The 14,610-nt window shown below is 45.3% G+C and overlaps 1 protein-coding gene across 3 annotated transcripts in view; it reads left to right on the forward strand.

The window, feature by feature from the left end:
- PCGF6 (polycomb group ring finger 6) overlaps positions 1–10,530 on the forward strand; it is a 104,792-nt gene extending 94,262 nt beyond the window's left edge. For all 3 annotated transcript variants that reach the window (XM_030202812.1, XM_030202811.1, XM_030202810.1), the window contains one exon: positions 9,295–10,530. In XM_030202812.1, coding sequence (XP_030058672.1) covers positions 9,295–9,351 — 57 coding nt within the window. In that variant the 3' untranslated portion in view covers positions 9,352–10,530. The remainder of the gene's footprint in view (positions 1–9,294) is intronic.
- The last annotated feature ends 4,080 nt before the right edge of the window (positions 10,531–14,610 follow it).

The following is a 14,610-nucleotide window of genomic DNA, read 5'->3' on the forward strand; positions in this document are numbered from 1 at the left end:
CCCTCTGTTCAGGAGGTGTCGATGCGCTCCACTTTGGACAGCCCGGAACAGCCTCCACGCCCGGAACAGGTTCTGACGTCGACGCCTGCATCGACCTCTCTGCCTTTCTCTGCAGCCGCTCTGAACGAGAGCTTCCGGGCCGTTCTCCCAGAGATTCTGGGAGAGCTGTTGCGCCCTACCCCTCCGGTACCGGCGGTGCTTGCGCCTCCGGTACCGTCGAGTGTGGCGCCGGCTGGCCCATCGCCCGGGGTGAGGTCCCCGACGTCGGTACCGGGTGCGGTGCCGACTGCAGCCACCTCCCAGGAGGGCTCCCCGACTACGTCGGCGGAGGGAGCTTCGCCGATGCGGGCGAGGGAGTCTACCTCTCGACGCCCCCATCGTGGACGTGGCTCCACGGAGTCGAGTCGGGCACGGTTGCAGACACAGGTCCGTGAACTTGTGTCTGACACCGAGGGTGAGGCCTCGTGGGAAGAGGAAGAAGACCCCAGATATTTCTCTGACGAGGAGTCTGAGGGTCTTCCTTCCGATCCCACTCCCTCTCCTGAAAGACAGCTTTCTCCTCCTGAGAGTCTGTCTTTCGCTTCCTTTGTCCGGGAGATGTCTACGGCCATCCCCTTCCCGGTGGTTGTGGAGGACGAGCCCAGGGCTGAAATGTTTGAGCTCCTGGACTATCCTTCTCCACCTAAGGAAGCGTCCACTGTTCCCTTGCACCATGTCCTAAAAAAGACATTGCTTGCGAACTGGACCAAGCCACTAAGTAATCCCCACATTCCCAAGAAGATTGAGTCCCAGTACCGGATCCATGGGGACCCAGAGCTGATGCGCACCCAGTTGCCTCATGACTCTGGAGTTGTGGATTTGGCCCTAAAGAAGGCTAAGAGTTCTAGGGAGCATGCTTCGGTGCCCCCGGGCAAAGACTCTAGAACCTTAGACTCCTTTGGGAGGAAGGCCTACCATTCCTCTATGCTCGTGGCCAAAATTCAGTCTTACCAGCTCTACACGAGCATACACATGCGGAACAATGTGCGGCAGTTGGTGGGCTTGGTTGATGCGCTCCCCCCTGAGCAAGCCAAGCCTTTTCAGGAGGTGGTCAGGCAGCTGAAGGCGTGCAGAAAATTCCTGGCCAGAGGGGTGTATGACACCTTTGATGTTGCGTCCAGGGCCGCTGCTCAAGGTGTGGTGATGCGCAGGCTCTCATGGCTGCGTGCCTCCGACCTGGAGAATAGACTCCAGCAGCGGATTGCGGACTCGCCTTGCCGTGCGGACAATATTTTTGGAGAGAAGGTCGAGCAGGTGGTAGAGCATCTCCACCAGCGGGATACCGCATTCGACAAGTTCTCCCGCCGGCAGCCTTCAGCATCTACCTCCACAGGTAGAAGATTTTTCGGGGGAAGGAAGACTGGTCCCTACTCTTCTGGCAAGCGTAGGTACAATCCTCCTTCTCGACAGCCTGCGGCCCAGGCTAAGCCCCAGCGCGCTCGCTCTCGTCAGCAGCGTGCGACTCAGCAAGGCCCCTCGGCTCCCCAGCAAAAGCAAGGGGCGAGCTTTTGACTGGCTCCAGCAGAGCATAGCCGACATCCAAGTGTCCGTGCCGGGCGACCTGCCAGTCGGAGGGAGGTTGAAAGCTTTTCACCAAAGGTGGCCTCTCATAACCTCCGATCAGTGGGTTCTTCAAATAGTCCGGCAGGGATACACCCTCAATTTGGCCTCAGAACCTCCAAATTGTCCACCGGGAGCTCAGTCTTACAGCTTCCAGCACAAGCAGGTACTTGCAGAGGAACTCTCCGCCCTTCTCAGCGCCAATGCGGTCGAGCCCGTGCCATCCGGGCAAGAAGGGCTGGGATTCTATTCCAGGTACTTCCTTGTGGAAAAGAAAACAGGGGGAATGCGTCCCATCCTAGACCTAAGGGCCCTGAACAAATATCTAGTCAAAGAAAAGTTCAGGATGCTTTCCCTGGGCACCCTACTTCCCATGATTCAGGAAAACGATTGGCTATGCTCTCTGGACTTGAAGGATGCCTACACACACATCCCGATACTGCCAGCTCACAGACAGTATCTGCGATTTCAGCTGGGCACACGTCACTTCCAGTACTGTGTGCTACGCTTTGGGCTCGCCTCTGCGCCCAGGGTGTTCACAAAGTGCTTGGCTGTAGTAGCAGCGGCACTTCGCAGGCTGGGGGTGCACGTGTTCCCATATCTCGACGATTGGCTGGTGAAGAACACGACCGAGGCAGGAGCCCTGCAGTCCATGCAGATGACTATTCGCCTCCTGGAGCTACTGGGGTTTGTGATAAATTACCCAAAGTCCCATCTTCTCCCAACGCAGAGACTCGAATTCATAGGAGCTCTGCTGGATTCTCGGACGGCTCGCGCCTATCTCCCAGAGGCGAGAGCCAACAACTTGGTGTCCCTCGTCTCGCGGGTGCGAGCGTCCCAGCAGATCACAGCTCGGCAGATGTTGAGATTGCTGGACCACATGGCCTCCACAGTTCATGTGACTCCCATGGCCCGCCTTCACATGAGATCTGCTCAATGGACCCTAGCTTCCCAGTGGTTTCAGGCTGCTGGGGATCTAGAAGACGTGATCCACCTGTCCACGAGTTTTCTCGAATCCCTGTATTGGTGGACGATGTGGTCCAATCTGACTCTGGGACGTCCTTTCCAAATTCCTCAGCCACAAAAAGTGCTGACCACGGATGCGTCTCTCCTGGGATGGGGAGCTCATGTCGATGGGCTTCACACCCAAGGAAGCTGGTCCCTCCAGGAACGCGATCTACAGATCAATCTTCTGGAGTTGCGAGCGATCTGGAACGCTCTGAAGGCTTTCAGAGATCGGCTGTCCCACCAAATTATTCAAATTCAGACAGACAACCAGGTTGCCATGTACTACGTCAACAAGCAGGGGGGCACCGGATCTCGCCCCCTGTGTCAGGAAGCCGTCAGCATGTGGCTCTGGGCTCGCCGTCACGGCATGGTGCTCCAAGCCACATATCTGTCAGGCGTAAACAACAGTCTGGCCGACAGACTGAGCAGGATTATGCAACCTCACGAGTGGTCGCTCAATTCCCGTGTAGTGCGACAGATCTTCCAAGCGTGGGGCACCCCCTTGGTGGATCTCTTCGCATCTCGAGCCAACCACAAAGTCCCTCAGTTCTGTTCCAGGCTTCAGGCCCACGGCAGACTGGCATCGGATGCCTTCCTCCTGGATTGGGGGGAGGGTCTGCTGTATGCTTATCCTCCCATTCCTCTGGTGGGGAAGACTTTGTTGAAACTCAAGCAAGACCGAGGCACCATGATTCTGATTGCTCCTTCTTGGCCGCGTCAGATCTGGTTCCCTCTTCTTCTGGAGTTATCCTCCGAAGAACCCTGGAGATTGGAGTGTTTTCCGACCCTCATCACACAGGACGAAGGGGCTCTTCTGCATCCCAACCTCCGGTCCCTGGCTCTCACGGCCTGGATGTTGAGAGCGTAGACTTTGCCTCTTTGGGTCTGTCAGAGGGTGTCTCCCGCATCTTGCTTCCAGGAAAGATTCCACTAAGAGGAGTTACTTCTTTCTATGGAGGAGGTTTGCCGTCTGGTGTGACAGCAAGGCCCTAGATCCTCGCTCTTGTCCTACACAGACCCTGCTTGAATACCTTCTGCACTTGTCTGAGTCTGGTCTCAAGACCAACTCTGTAAGAGTTCACCTTAGTGCAATCAGTGCATACCATTACCGTGTGGAAGGTAAGCTGATCTCAGGACAGCCTTTAGTTGTTCGCTTCATGAGAGGTTTGCTTTTGTCAAAGCCCCCTGTCAAGCCTCCTACAGTGTCATGGGATCTCAATGTCGTTCTCACCCAGCTGATGAAACCTCCTTTTGAGCCACTGAACTCCTGCCATCTGAAGTACTTGACTTGGAAGGTCATTTTCTTGGTGGCAGTTACTTCAGCTCGTAGAGTCAGTGAGCTTCAGGCCCTGGTAGCCCAGGCCCCTTACACCAAATTTCATCATAACAGAGTAGTCCTCCGCACTCACCCTGTTCTTGCCAAAGGTCGTGTCGGAGTTCCATCTGAACCAGTCAATTGTCTTGCCAACATTCTTTCCCCGTCCTCATTCCTGCCCTGCTGAACGTCAGCTGCACACATTGGACTGCAAGAGAGAATTGGCCTTCTACCTGGAGCGGACACAGCCCAACAGACAGTCCGCCCAATTGTTTGTTTCTTTTGATCCCAATAGGAGGGGAGTGGCTGTGGGGAAACGCACCGTATCCAATTGGCTAGCAGATTGCATTTCCTTCACTTACGCCCAGGCGGGGCTGGCTCTTGAGGGTCATGTCACGGCTCATAATGTGAGAGCCATGGCTGCGTCGGTAGCCCACTTGAAGTCAGCCTCCATTGAAGAAATTTGCAAAGCTGCGACGTGGTCATCTGTCCACACATTCACATCTCATTACTGCCTGCAGCAGGATACCCGACGCGACAGTCGGTTCGGGCAGTCAGTTCTTCAGAACCTGTTTGGGCTTTAGGATCCAACTCCACCCCCGAGGGCCCTGTTTGTTCTGTTCCAGGCTGCACTCTCAGTTAGTTGGTAAATTTTTTAGGTCAATCTCAGTTATGTCCTCGCCGTTGCGAGGCCCAATTGACCATGGTTGTTGTTTTGAGTGAGCCTGGGGGCTAGGGATACCCCATCAGTGAGAACAAGCAGCCTGCTTGTCCTCGGAGAAAGCGAATGCTACATACCTGTAGAAGGTATTCTCCGAGGACAGCAGGCTGATTGTTCTCACAAACCCGCCCGCCTCCCCTTTGGAGTTGTGTCTTCCCTTGTCTTGGTTTTTGCTACATATGAGACTGGCCGGCTCAAGCCGGTTTCGGGCGGGAAGACGGCCGCGCATGCTAGCAAAGGACTTTGCTAGTGAAGATTCCGATTGGAGGGGCTGCCGTGGACGTCACCCATCAGTGAGAACAATCAGCCTGCTGTCCTCGGAGAATACCTTCTACAGGTATGTAGCATTCGCTTTGTGTGATTATTCAGTTGTTATGATGATTTTACTGTGAATGTTATGTGTTTTTTATGTGTTATTTTTGTAAACCACTCAGAGTAGTAGATGGTGTGGGTTATAAATTTATTAAATTAATATGCAAGCTTGGGAGTTGCAAAAGGAAGGCTAGAAATACAAAAGGAGGGCTGTTGAAGGGGGTAGGAATTTGGGAGATGCTGGGCACAAGGAGTAGAAAGATGAGGGTGATTCTGGATATGAGGGGTGATAAACTAGCAAAGCAGAGGGGAAGTGCTGAACATGGGGGTGGGGGAGTAGAAAGTTAGAGGGGAGAAGCTGGAGGTGGGAGTGGGGGAAAGGGGGAAACTAGACATGGGAGTGTGGGAAAGGGGGAGAGTTGGTGAAATACTGGGACATAAGAAGGAAGGTAGAGGGAGGTCCAGGGTAGGGGCAATCTGTAGGAAATGAGGAGGTCCAGGGTAGGGGAAATCTGTAGGAAATGAGGGAGATGAACTTAAGAATAGCCATACTAGGTCAGACCAAGATCTACCCCAGTATCCTGTTCCCAACAGTGGTCAAGCCAGGTCACAAGTACCTGGCAGAAACCCAAATCATCCACAAAAATGTATAAAGGAACAAATGTCACTCCTCAATAGGAAAATGAAAAAAACAAAGGGAGTAACAAACCTGAACAACAGTGGTGAGAAACGTAAGACTATATTACCAAAAAAGCCCAACAAAATTTAACAAGGAAAAACCAGCTAGGAGGCATCATAAGGGAAATCAGGTGGGCTATGTGATCTTCTGTAGCGCTAAGCTATTCCAGATCTACAGCACTTCATATATATTAATCATTTGCTGCCTATGCTTAAATTATTGTTTGTTTAATTTTTGATCATTTTAATTGCTTTTGTATAAATTTTGCAATAAAACCAAGGAACAGCAACCTCAATACTTAGCTAACACCACAGTGGCACAGCGCTGAAGCCAAAGAAGAGCCCCCAACACCCACTATGAGGAGAGCATGGTGTTTCAGTTCTGAAAAACCTGCTTCCAGGGTAATTTTGAACAGGTCGCTGAGCAAATTGCAAACCGCAATACTTAGGCAGAAACCACCTGCTAGAGGCATGCTGTGCTACAAAGTTCAAGGTTTAAAACTAGGAGGAAAAGAGTATAAAGATTAGCTGATAAAGTTTGCTTTTTTATATTTGTATTCTGCCTATCACTAACCTACAATTCCTCAACCCCAATCTTTAAGTTCCCAAAGCTCAAAGCAAAATAATGTTCACTTACCAGAGAAATGTCCTCTTCTCTCAGAACTTCAGAAAGAAAGTTAAGTGGGACCTTGCCTCCTTATATAGTTTTGAATCTAAGGGGACTGCTTCATACTGATCCTGTCATGCTAACTCAGTAATCAGATTGCCCTTAATAACCTTTGCAAATATTTTATTTCATCACACCTTAATTAACGCCTTTTTCAGGTCAGTAGCAGTGCTACCTCTCCAGCAACCAAAGAACAGAAAATAGCTGTCTTTTATAACAAGATTTGAGCCTTTCTCTATCCTTTTTAAAGTTCTTTGGCTGTTAAGTTTACATAAGTACACAAGTATTGCCATACTGGTACAGACCGAAAGTCCATCAAGCCCAGCGTCCTGTTTCTAACAGTGGCCAATCCAGGTCACAAGTACCTGGCAAGATCCCAAAAAAGTACAATACATTTTATGCTGCTTATCCTAAACAGATGATTTTCCCAAAGTCCATTTAATAATGGTCCATGGACTTTTCCATAACCGTCCAAACCTTTTAAAACCCCGCTAAGCTAACTGCTTTTACTATATTCTCTGGCAATTCCAGAGTTTAATTACACGTTGAGTGAAGAAATATTTTCTCCGATTTGTTTTACATTTACTACTATGTAGCTTCATTGTGTGCCCCCTAGTCCTAGTATTTTTGGAAAGAGTAAACAAGCGATTCACGTCTACCCATTCCACTCCACTCAGTATTTTATAGACCTCTAGCATATCTCCCCTCAGCCACCTTTTCTCCAAGCTGAAGAGCCCTAGCCGCTTCAGCTTTTCCTCATAGGAAAATCTTCCCATCCCCTTAATCATTTTCGTCGCCCTTCTCTGTACCTTTTCCAATTCCACTATATCTTTTTTGAATGTGGCACCCAGAATTGAACACAATATTCGAGGTGCGGTCACACCGTGAAGCGATACAAAGGCATTATAACATCATCATTTTTGTTTTCCATTCCTTTTCTAATAATACCTAACATTCTATTTGCTTTCTTAGTGGCATAAAATCTGTTTTGCTATTCTGGGATCTTGCCAGGTTCTCGTGACCTGGATTGCCCACTGTTGGAAACAGAATACTGGGCTTGATGGACCTAAGATGCCGTGGTCTATGGAGAGAAAATTATGTTTTTTTTTAATTTAAAAAAAAGCTGATTTTGGCATTGTGATGCATGTAAATATGTAAAACACCTTGAACTATCTAATGCAAAAAGGCCTACGGCACAAAACAAATATAATGAGCAGCATTGCATTCAAATAAATGCAAAGTAACTCAATATTAAAATGGATTAACACAAATCATGAAGCTGCACAATTTGTGTTCAGTCTGCTTTCCTCACTTGTTCATGTTAAGAGTGGCCCATAATTAGTTGCAGCACCGTGTGTTTGTGTGTGTGTATATATATAGCTGTATTGGCTTAAAGGAGAGAGGGGAGGCGGTAGATTTGTTCAGGGGTGGGGGGGCTGGAGTGGTTTTGGAGTATATGTGGGAGTATTAGGGGTAGGTGGGGAAGTGGGTCTGGGGAGGGGGTGGTTTTGGGCATATTGGTAGATGACAAGTGTGGGAATAGTTAATGTGGTTTTGGAGGATTGGGGCAGTAGATGAAAGGGTATTTTGAGAGGTGGGGAGTAGATTAGGGGATGGGTCATAGGTATGGGAGTAATTGGGATGATTTTGGGAGGATAGTTTTGGGGATGGGGTAAATAGCTTTTAGGGGTGGAGGGTTGGTAGAGTGGGTGTGGTTTTGAGATGAGGGTTGTATGGTAAGTAGGGGGTAGTTGGGAGTAGAGATTCATAGTGTGGTGGTAGTTGGGAAGTTGGTGAGTAAAATCTATAACTAATATATTTTATTATCTAAGTTTCAATGCTTCAGAAACTGGTACTGCTTCTCTTGTAGAAATGCATTAGGCCGTTTTTAAGGGAGCTGATTTGTCTAGAACCCTTGGTCCAATCTGTTCCATTTTTTTAATTCAGTGTGTCTTTTCACTATTTTCCCCTTAAGACTTAACAAAGTTTAATGAGTTGTTTTGCCTCCAGGCACTCTTGACCCCTTATATAATTCTTTTTGACTTCCATTGGGTTGGAAAGTATACACTTCAGGAGGTGTAGTAATCAGCAGATTTAAACAGATGGCTGATAGCCTAGATTCAGCTTCCACTTTCAGCTCTTTTTCTTATCTGTTGCTTGCATTGCAATATTACTTGCACAATGAAGGTAGATTCACCACTTTAAAAATAATAGATGAACTTAGGAGTTTTCACCATTTGAATGGTGAAGTCTCCAAAAATGTTTTCTTAGATTGGGGTGAGAATTATCAATGCAATCAGAGAGGCTTTTTTTTTAACATTAAATTCTTGTATTAATGGATTCCAGCCTTCAGTTTTGTACATGTAGTGTAGAGAGGTGTGATAGCCGTGTTAGTCCACTCTTAAAGGTTATCAATAGAAATCAAACAAAATAAAACATGGAAAAGAAAATAAGATGATACCTTTTTTATTGGACATAACTTAATACATTTCTTGATTAGCTTTCGAAGGTCGCCCTTCTTCGTCAGATCGGAAATAAGCAAATGAGGTAGCAGATAGTATATATAAGAGAAACATCAAAGCATTACTTTGACTGTCTGACAGAGTGGGAGGGTGGGGGTATGCATGGGGACATCAAAGCATTTCATTGATATTCTAACAGGATGGGTGTTGGTAGGTGAGAGGAGGGTAATAAACAGAGAAATAAACCCCCACCCTCCCACTCTGTCAGACAGTCAAAGTAATGCTTTGATGTTTCTCTCATATATACTATCTGCTACCTCATTTGCTTATTTCCGATCTGAGGAAGAAGGGCAACCTTCGAAAGCTAATCAAGAAATGTATTAAGTTATGTCCAATAAAAAAGGTATCATCTTATTTTCTTTTCCATGTTTTATTTTGTACATGTAGTGTGAGACTGATACTTCGAAATACTTACTCAATCGTATAGTTTCAATGCTACTATTTTCTTCTCTCTTTTTTTTTTTTTTTTCAGGACAGTTTACTTGTTCTTCACTACGGCCTTGTGTTGTCACCGTTGTCTTTAACTTGATGGATTCTAGAATATCCAGAGATGACAGAAAACTAAAACAATGTCCCATCTTGTCACTGAAAGCCATGGAAAATGATCTATCTTCATGTCACCAGAAAGAAGATTCCACCGCCCATTGCATCATCAGCGGTACAGCCTGCAAAACATGAAGAGCGATATGCCTGGCCATAACTGACTCATATTGATGTTGGAAAGGAGTACCAAAATAGTATTTTCTCCAGATATTTATACCAGCTGGTTAGCATGAAGGAGTAGGCGGATGGGGGCGGGGAAATATTGTGCGGTGTTTTAAAATGTTCTGTTAAGTTAACTGGGTGATCAGTAAAATCAGCTTGGGTGGCACATCTGTTCAGAAGGTCCTGGGGCGAGCCTGCAGAATGTTCCAAAAATGGTGCATTTAAATGTCTGGCTTGCTGTTGGTTTGCCGTATATATGCCTTGAGGAGGTCTGTAACCCCTTTGTCATATCTGCTTGAAGAATATTTTTCAGTGGCAAATCCGTTTCTCCGTAGAAACTGCTCTACTCTTTCCAAAAAAATTGTATTTCATTGAAATTACTTGCGTAATCCTCATTAAAGAAGTTCTATGACTTTTTTTTTTCTTTTCTTAGAATAAGACATCACTTAGCATTTAGCACAAACCTACCACTTTTTCTTTGATTTCATCAAATGAATTAAACTCATCCCATTCATATCACTATTATTGGTATACAGATGCTGGAGTGTTGTTCCTCAGAAGTAGTTGAAGGGTAACAAAAAAATTTGTAATGGGAGAGCTAATTGGAATATGTGAACGCACGCCTTTTGTTTTATAAAGCTCAAAAATGCAAGGCTGATAGGATGCCCAGCACTGCCATGTGGGAGCCCTACCTCTGCTGTTCATATTGAGCATGCTGTGCGAGCATTGTCTGCAAACATGAGAGAAGGGTGGTCTCAAGTCTCAGCCATCATACAGCTAGTGATCAGACCCAAGCTCCAGAAAGAACTGCGTTCTGTGGCCTCTGGCGCAGTGGGCTAAATTGGAGGAAACCTCAGAGTAGTTCCAAATACAATAAGAGCAGGTGTTAGTAAGCAAGCCCCCCCCCCCCCCCCAAAAAAAAAAATTAAAAAGCCAAACTATAGGAAATAAGAACGTTAGGGGGGGGGGGGGGAAGACCAAGAATAAGGCCACCATAGGAAGGATCAGACCAAGAAAGTAGTAAGGGGGTCCTTAAATCTTAGCATGCACTAAGTGCCATCTGGCCCATAGGTATAAAATAAGACACAGAGCAGTTAGCACACATTAATGCCCGTTAGCACTTGCTAAGCTTTAGTAAAAGTGCCCCTTAATTGGTACTTGGGTTTATCATTGCTGATATGAAAACAAAAGCAGCAGCGAGTTTAATATACCAGTATTAATCTCCTTGGATTATTATTGTAACACTAAACGGAACCTTTTCTTCCCTAGGAATAGGCCGATGCTAGCAAAAGTGAGATGACATCGGCTTGCTGCTGATTTTGCCATCTCATTGCTGATATCAGTAAGGAGGTCTTTTATAAAGGTGCGCTAGCGGATTTAGTGCGCACTAAAAATTAGTGTGCGCTAAACGCTAAGACACCCATAGGAATATAATGGGCATCTTAGCGTTTAGCGCACGCTACTTTTTAGCACGCACAAAAACCACTAGCATGCCTTTTTAAAAGGGGCCCTAGAGCTCTTCCTCCTTTCAGTACATCTTTTTTCTATAACGTGGGAATACCTTTTGTGCGCTTTGAAGAAATCTACACGTTAATGCATTATTTTAAAGAAGTGACGTAGCTTGTATTACGTGCTGACTCTTGATCACCTTCAGATTTAAGCAGCAGCTACGTGGGCAAAATTTGTTTACTGCAAGTAGTGAGCAATCCTTACTATAGAATAGCTAGGTCAAGATTTTGGCACAGAAAATGACAAGAAAGTCTGTGGTTTCACTGTAACACACAAGACCACCAATTGAAATCATCTAGACTGGTGGAGGCATGACAGAAAGAAGAGGGTGGCCAGTCTGCCTCTTTCTTAGTTTAATTTAACAAGTACCATTTTTAAATAATGTGGAATGTATTCATCACAAACTTTGAGTCACTATTAGAGACACTAGCACTGCTTAGACTATGGCTAGAATAGATGGTTGATTCATTTAGAGATGTTCAATACATATGGATGTTATTTTGTTATACTAAATTGTATTATATTTTCATTGTTTCGTTGCTTGATGTAATGATTGAGCCAAGGTGTGGTGATACTTTTGATTGCAATGTATATCTTAAATTTCAAAATTAATTTTTTTCTTGCAAAAGATTATGGGGTGCTTCTACTAAGGTCCACTAACAGATTTATTGCATGCTAAATAAGATGCCCATAGGAATATAATGGACATCTTATTTAGCGCACCTCAGTAAAAGGACCCCTGCATTTTTTTTAAAGTGACTGATTTAACCAAAAGTACTGCTTTTGTGATGTCTCTAACCATAAAGTGTTTGTTATTTTTGGTTTATTTTGAATTTATTTTAGGAATAGTCTTGAGATTTAGGAAAAGATGTGTATTTTGCAAAAATATGTTGTGTGTTTATAAAAGACTGTCTTACAATAAAGGTTTATTTTTAGTCTACTTAAATTCACTTCTCATTTTATTTACAAAAAATGTAAAATTTTGTTTTCTTACTACTTTGCATAAAGGGCCCCTCAGAACAAAATATCAGACTCTGCTGTGGGGGAAATTGATTAACATGCAGTAAACGTTCGCTCTTTACTGCACCTTGATGCCTTGCAGGATTTAGCAGCTGGCGGGATCCCTGTACTGCAGGTCGCTGAATCCCATTTTAGAGGAATAATGCTGCTTGCAAGCCACCTCACAAGGGGCTTTATTCCTGTTACCCAGGAACCTCTGGCCGCAAAGCCGCAGCCTGATGCTCCCAAACTTGCAGAGCCTCCAGCCCACCTTAAGCAGCCCCACCCCCACCGGCTCACTCATTTTGGTGGTTTGAAGTTCCTGCATCAATCCGCTGTGTCTCTCTTCACCGCAGCTGCAAGTAAAAGGCAAGTGCAAGGACATTCCCTTTGCATGCTGCTGTGGGCTCTGCTGGACCCATAAACAGGAAGTTACATCAAACTGCTGGATCTTTCCCAGAGCAGGAATGCTGTTGACTGTCTCATGTTCTACTTTTTCATGGCTGTTGCAAGTATATTTTATATATGCACTGGATCTAACTGCACCAGCGATAGTGACAGGTACATTGACTCCTGATGTAGGCAGACATGCTGAAACACGGTTGTGTTGAGTGTGTTATATGCTAGACAATCTATTTTGCTTACAAAATTAAAGGTTCCATTTTTCATCTTTTGGAATCCTTGTCTCTTTTGTTGCCTCACTTTCTTTGCTGCTGTATGCCCGTGAAGCCTGGATTTTCTCCTTCCTGAGACTACTACACTGACAGTTCATACCAGGCCCTATGACAGCTTTACATATGATAGTTGTTCCTATTAGAACAGCAAACAGGAATAGCCTAGTGGGCAGTGCAGTGGACTGTAGAGAAGGTGGCCCAGGTCCATATCCCACTCTAACTGGTGGTGAAACATGAGCTCTACAAAATACACTAAATATCTACTGTACCTACATATAGGTGACACCTGCAAGCTTGAGAGCTTATATAGTGGTGCACAATAGGCAGTGGTGTTTCTAAGTCAGCTGCCACCCAGCGCAGATCGGTGCTGCATACTCCCCTCCCCCCCCCCCCCCCCCCCCCCCAGCGTATTGCTCTTACCTCCTGGGAGTGCTGGGAGCAGTTGCAAGGCTGTCGGTTCTGCTGGTTCCCTGCCCTGAAACAGGAAGTAACATCAGAGGGTGCAGGGAACTGGCAGAGCTGACAGCTCCCTGCCGCCACTGTCCTGCCCTCAGCACGCCACTGACAATAGGTGTTTTTCTGCTCCTGGAATGCTCACCATAAAATATAAGGAGGTTATGGTGAGATGTGTACTTGGGACCTTTTATGTGAAGTTCCCTGCTGGGATGTCTTGTGTGGCCAGTCTGTGAAGAATGATGGTCCCCAGACTTCCCAATGGCTTGTTTTTGGGCATTTTTCTCTTGGAGGTTTTATTTCCCAAAATGGTCCCAAAAGAAAAACACACTGTGCACAAAACGTCTAGGAAGAAGGCGATTTTCAAACCAAAAATATAGACATTTTTCAGGTTCCAAAATGGCTATAGTCACTACTCAATTTTTGGACATTTCTAGCAAAACATCCAAAGTCTGACTTAGATGTTTTATCAAAAATGCCCCTCATAGGCAACCTTTGACGTACTGAATGCCCGCTTAAGTTAAGAAAAGGATTTGGGTTTTTTTTACTTTCAGTTAATTTCATTTGTTTTTATGCGGTATTTTTATAATGTTTCTTTTATCTTTTCACTATTTTTTTTTCTTTTGGTTCTCAGTTCTAGTGAAGTTTATTTTTATTGTACATGCATCTACTCTTATTCACTAATATGTATATATCGTTTAAATATACATATGTAGTGATTTCCTAGTATTTTCCATTGCATCAAGATACTTTATTCTTTTGAGGTTCTTCGCATTTGATGAAACATTCTCAATATAGATTCTTTGCAGAGATTCTAGAAACTGCCCCCTCACCACAAGGTACCTACTGTATTCAATTGCATGCAGGTTGCCAGAGGGTAACTTCCCTTAGGTAATATTTGAAGTATACCTTTACTATTCTTTGTCATGCTGTCTTTTGTTGTATCCCTTAGTTTCCCACTTTAGTGCAGTTCCTTAATAGTGATGAGCATCACTTCAACCAACAGGCTAGCACAATCCAAAGATTTTTTGTAAACTCATTCTACATAACATTCAAGGAATTCAAGACCTGGATTACAAGTTTCAAGTTTATTCCACTGATCGAAGAACCATCTCTGTAGTATACAGTACAACAATAGAGAAAAAAAAATAAGGAAGGGAGGCGTAAACTAAGTTACAAAATAGAGTTGGAGGGTAAGTCTAGGTCACATTAATCCATTTGTCATCGGATAAACCTTAAGCAGTGAGCAGTTAACCTTGGATTTCACCTTGGAGGTAGATTAAGAGTAAAGCAAGTGATTTATTATCACCTATGACTTCAATTAGGCAGTTTTTAATTTATCTCCACCTTATCCCCCTTTCATGACTGCTTGATTTTTCCTCATGAAGAAGAATATGGAACGAGGGTTCCCGGTCCCTGTCGAGGATTGAAATCCAGTGCGCTGGGAT

This window comes from Microcaecilia unicolor, chromosome 5 (assembly GCF_901765095.1).
Source record: "Microcaecilia unicolor chromosome 5, aMicUni1.1, whole genome shotgun sequence".
NCBI classification, from domain to species: domain Eukaryota; kingdom Metazoa; phylum Chordata; class Amphibia; order Gymnophiona; family Siphonopidae; genus Microcaecilia; species Microcaecilia unicolor.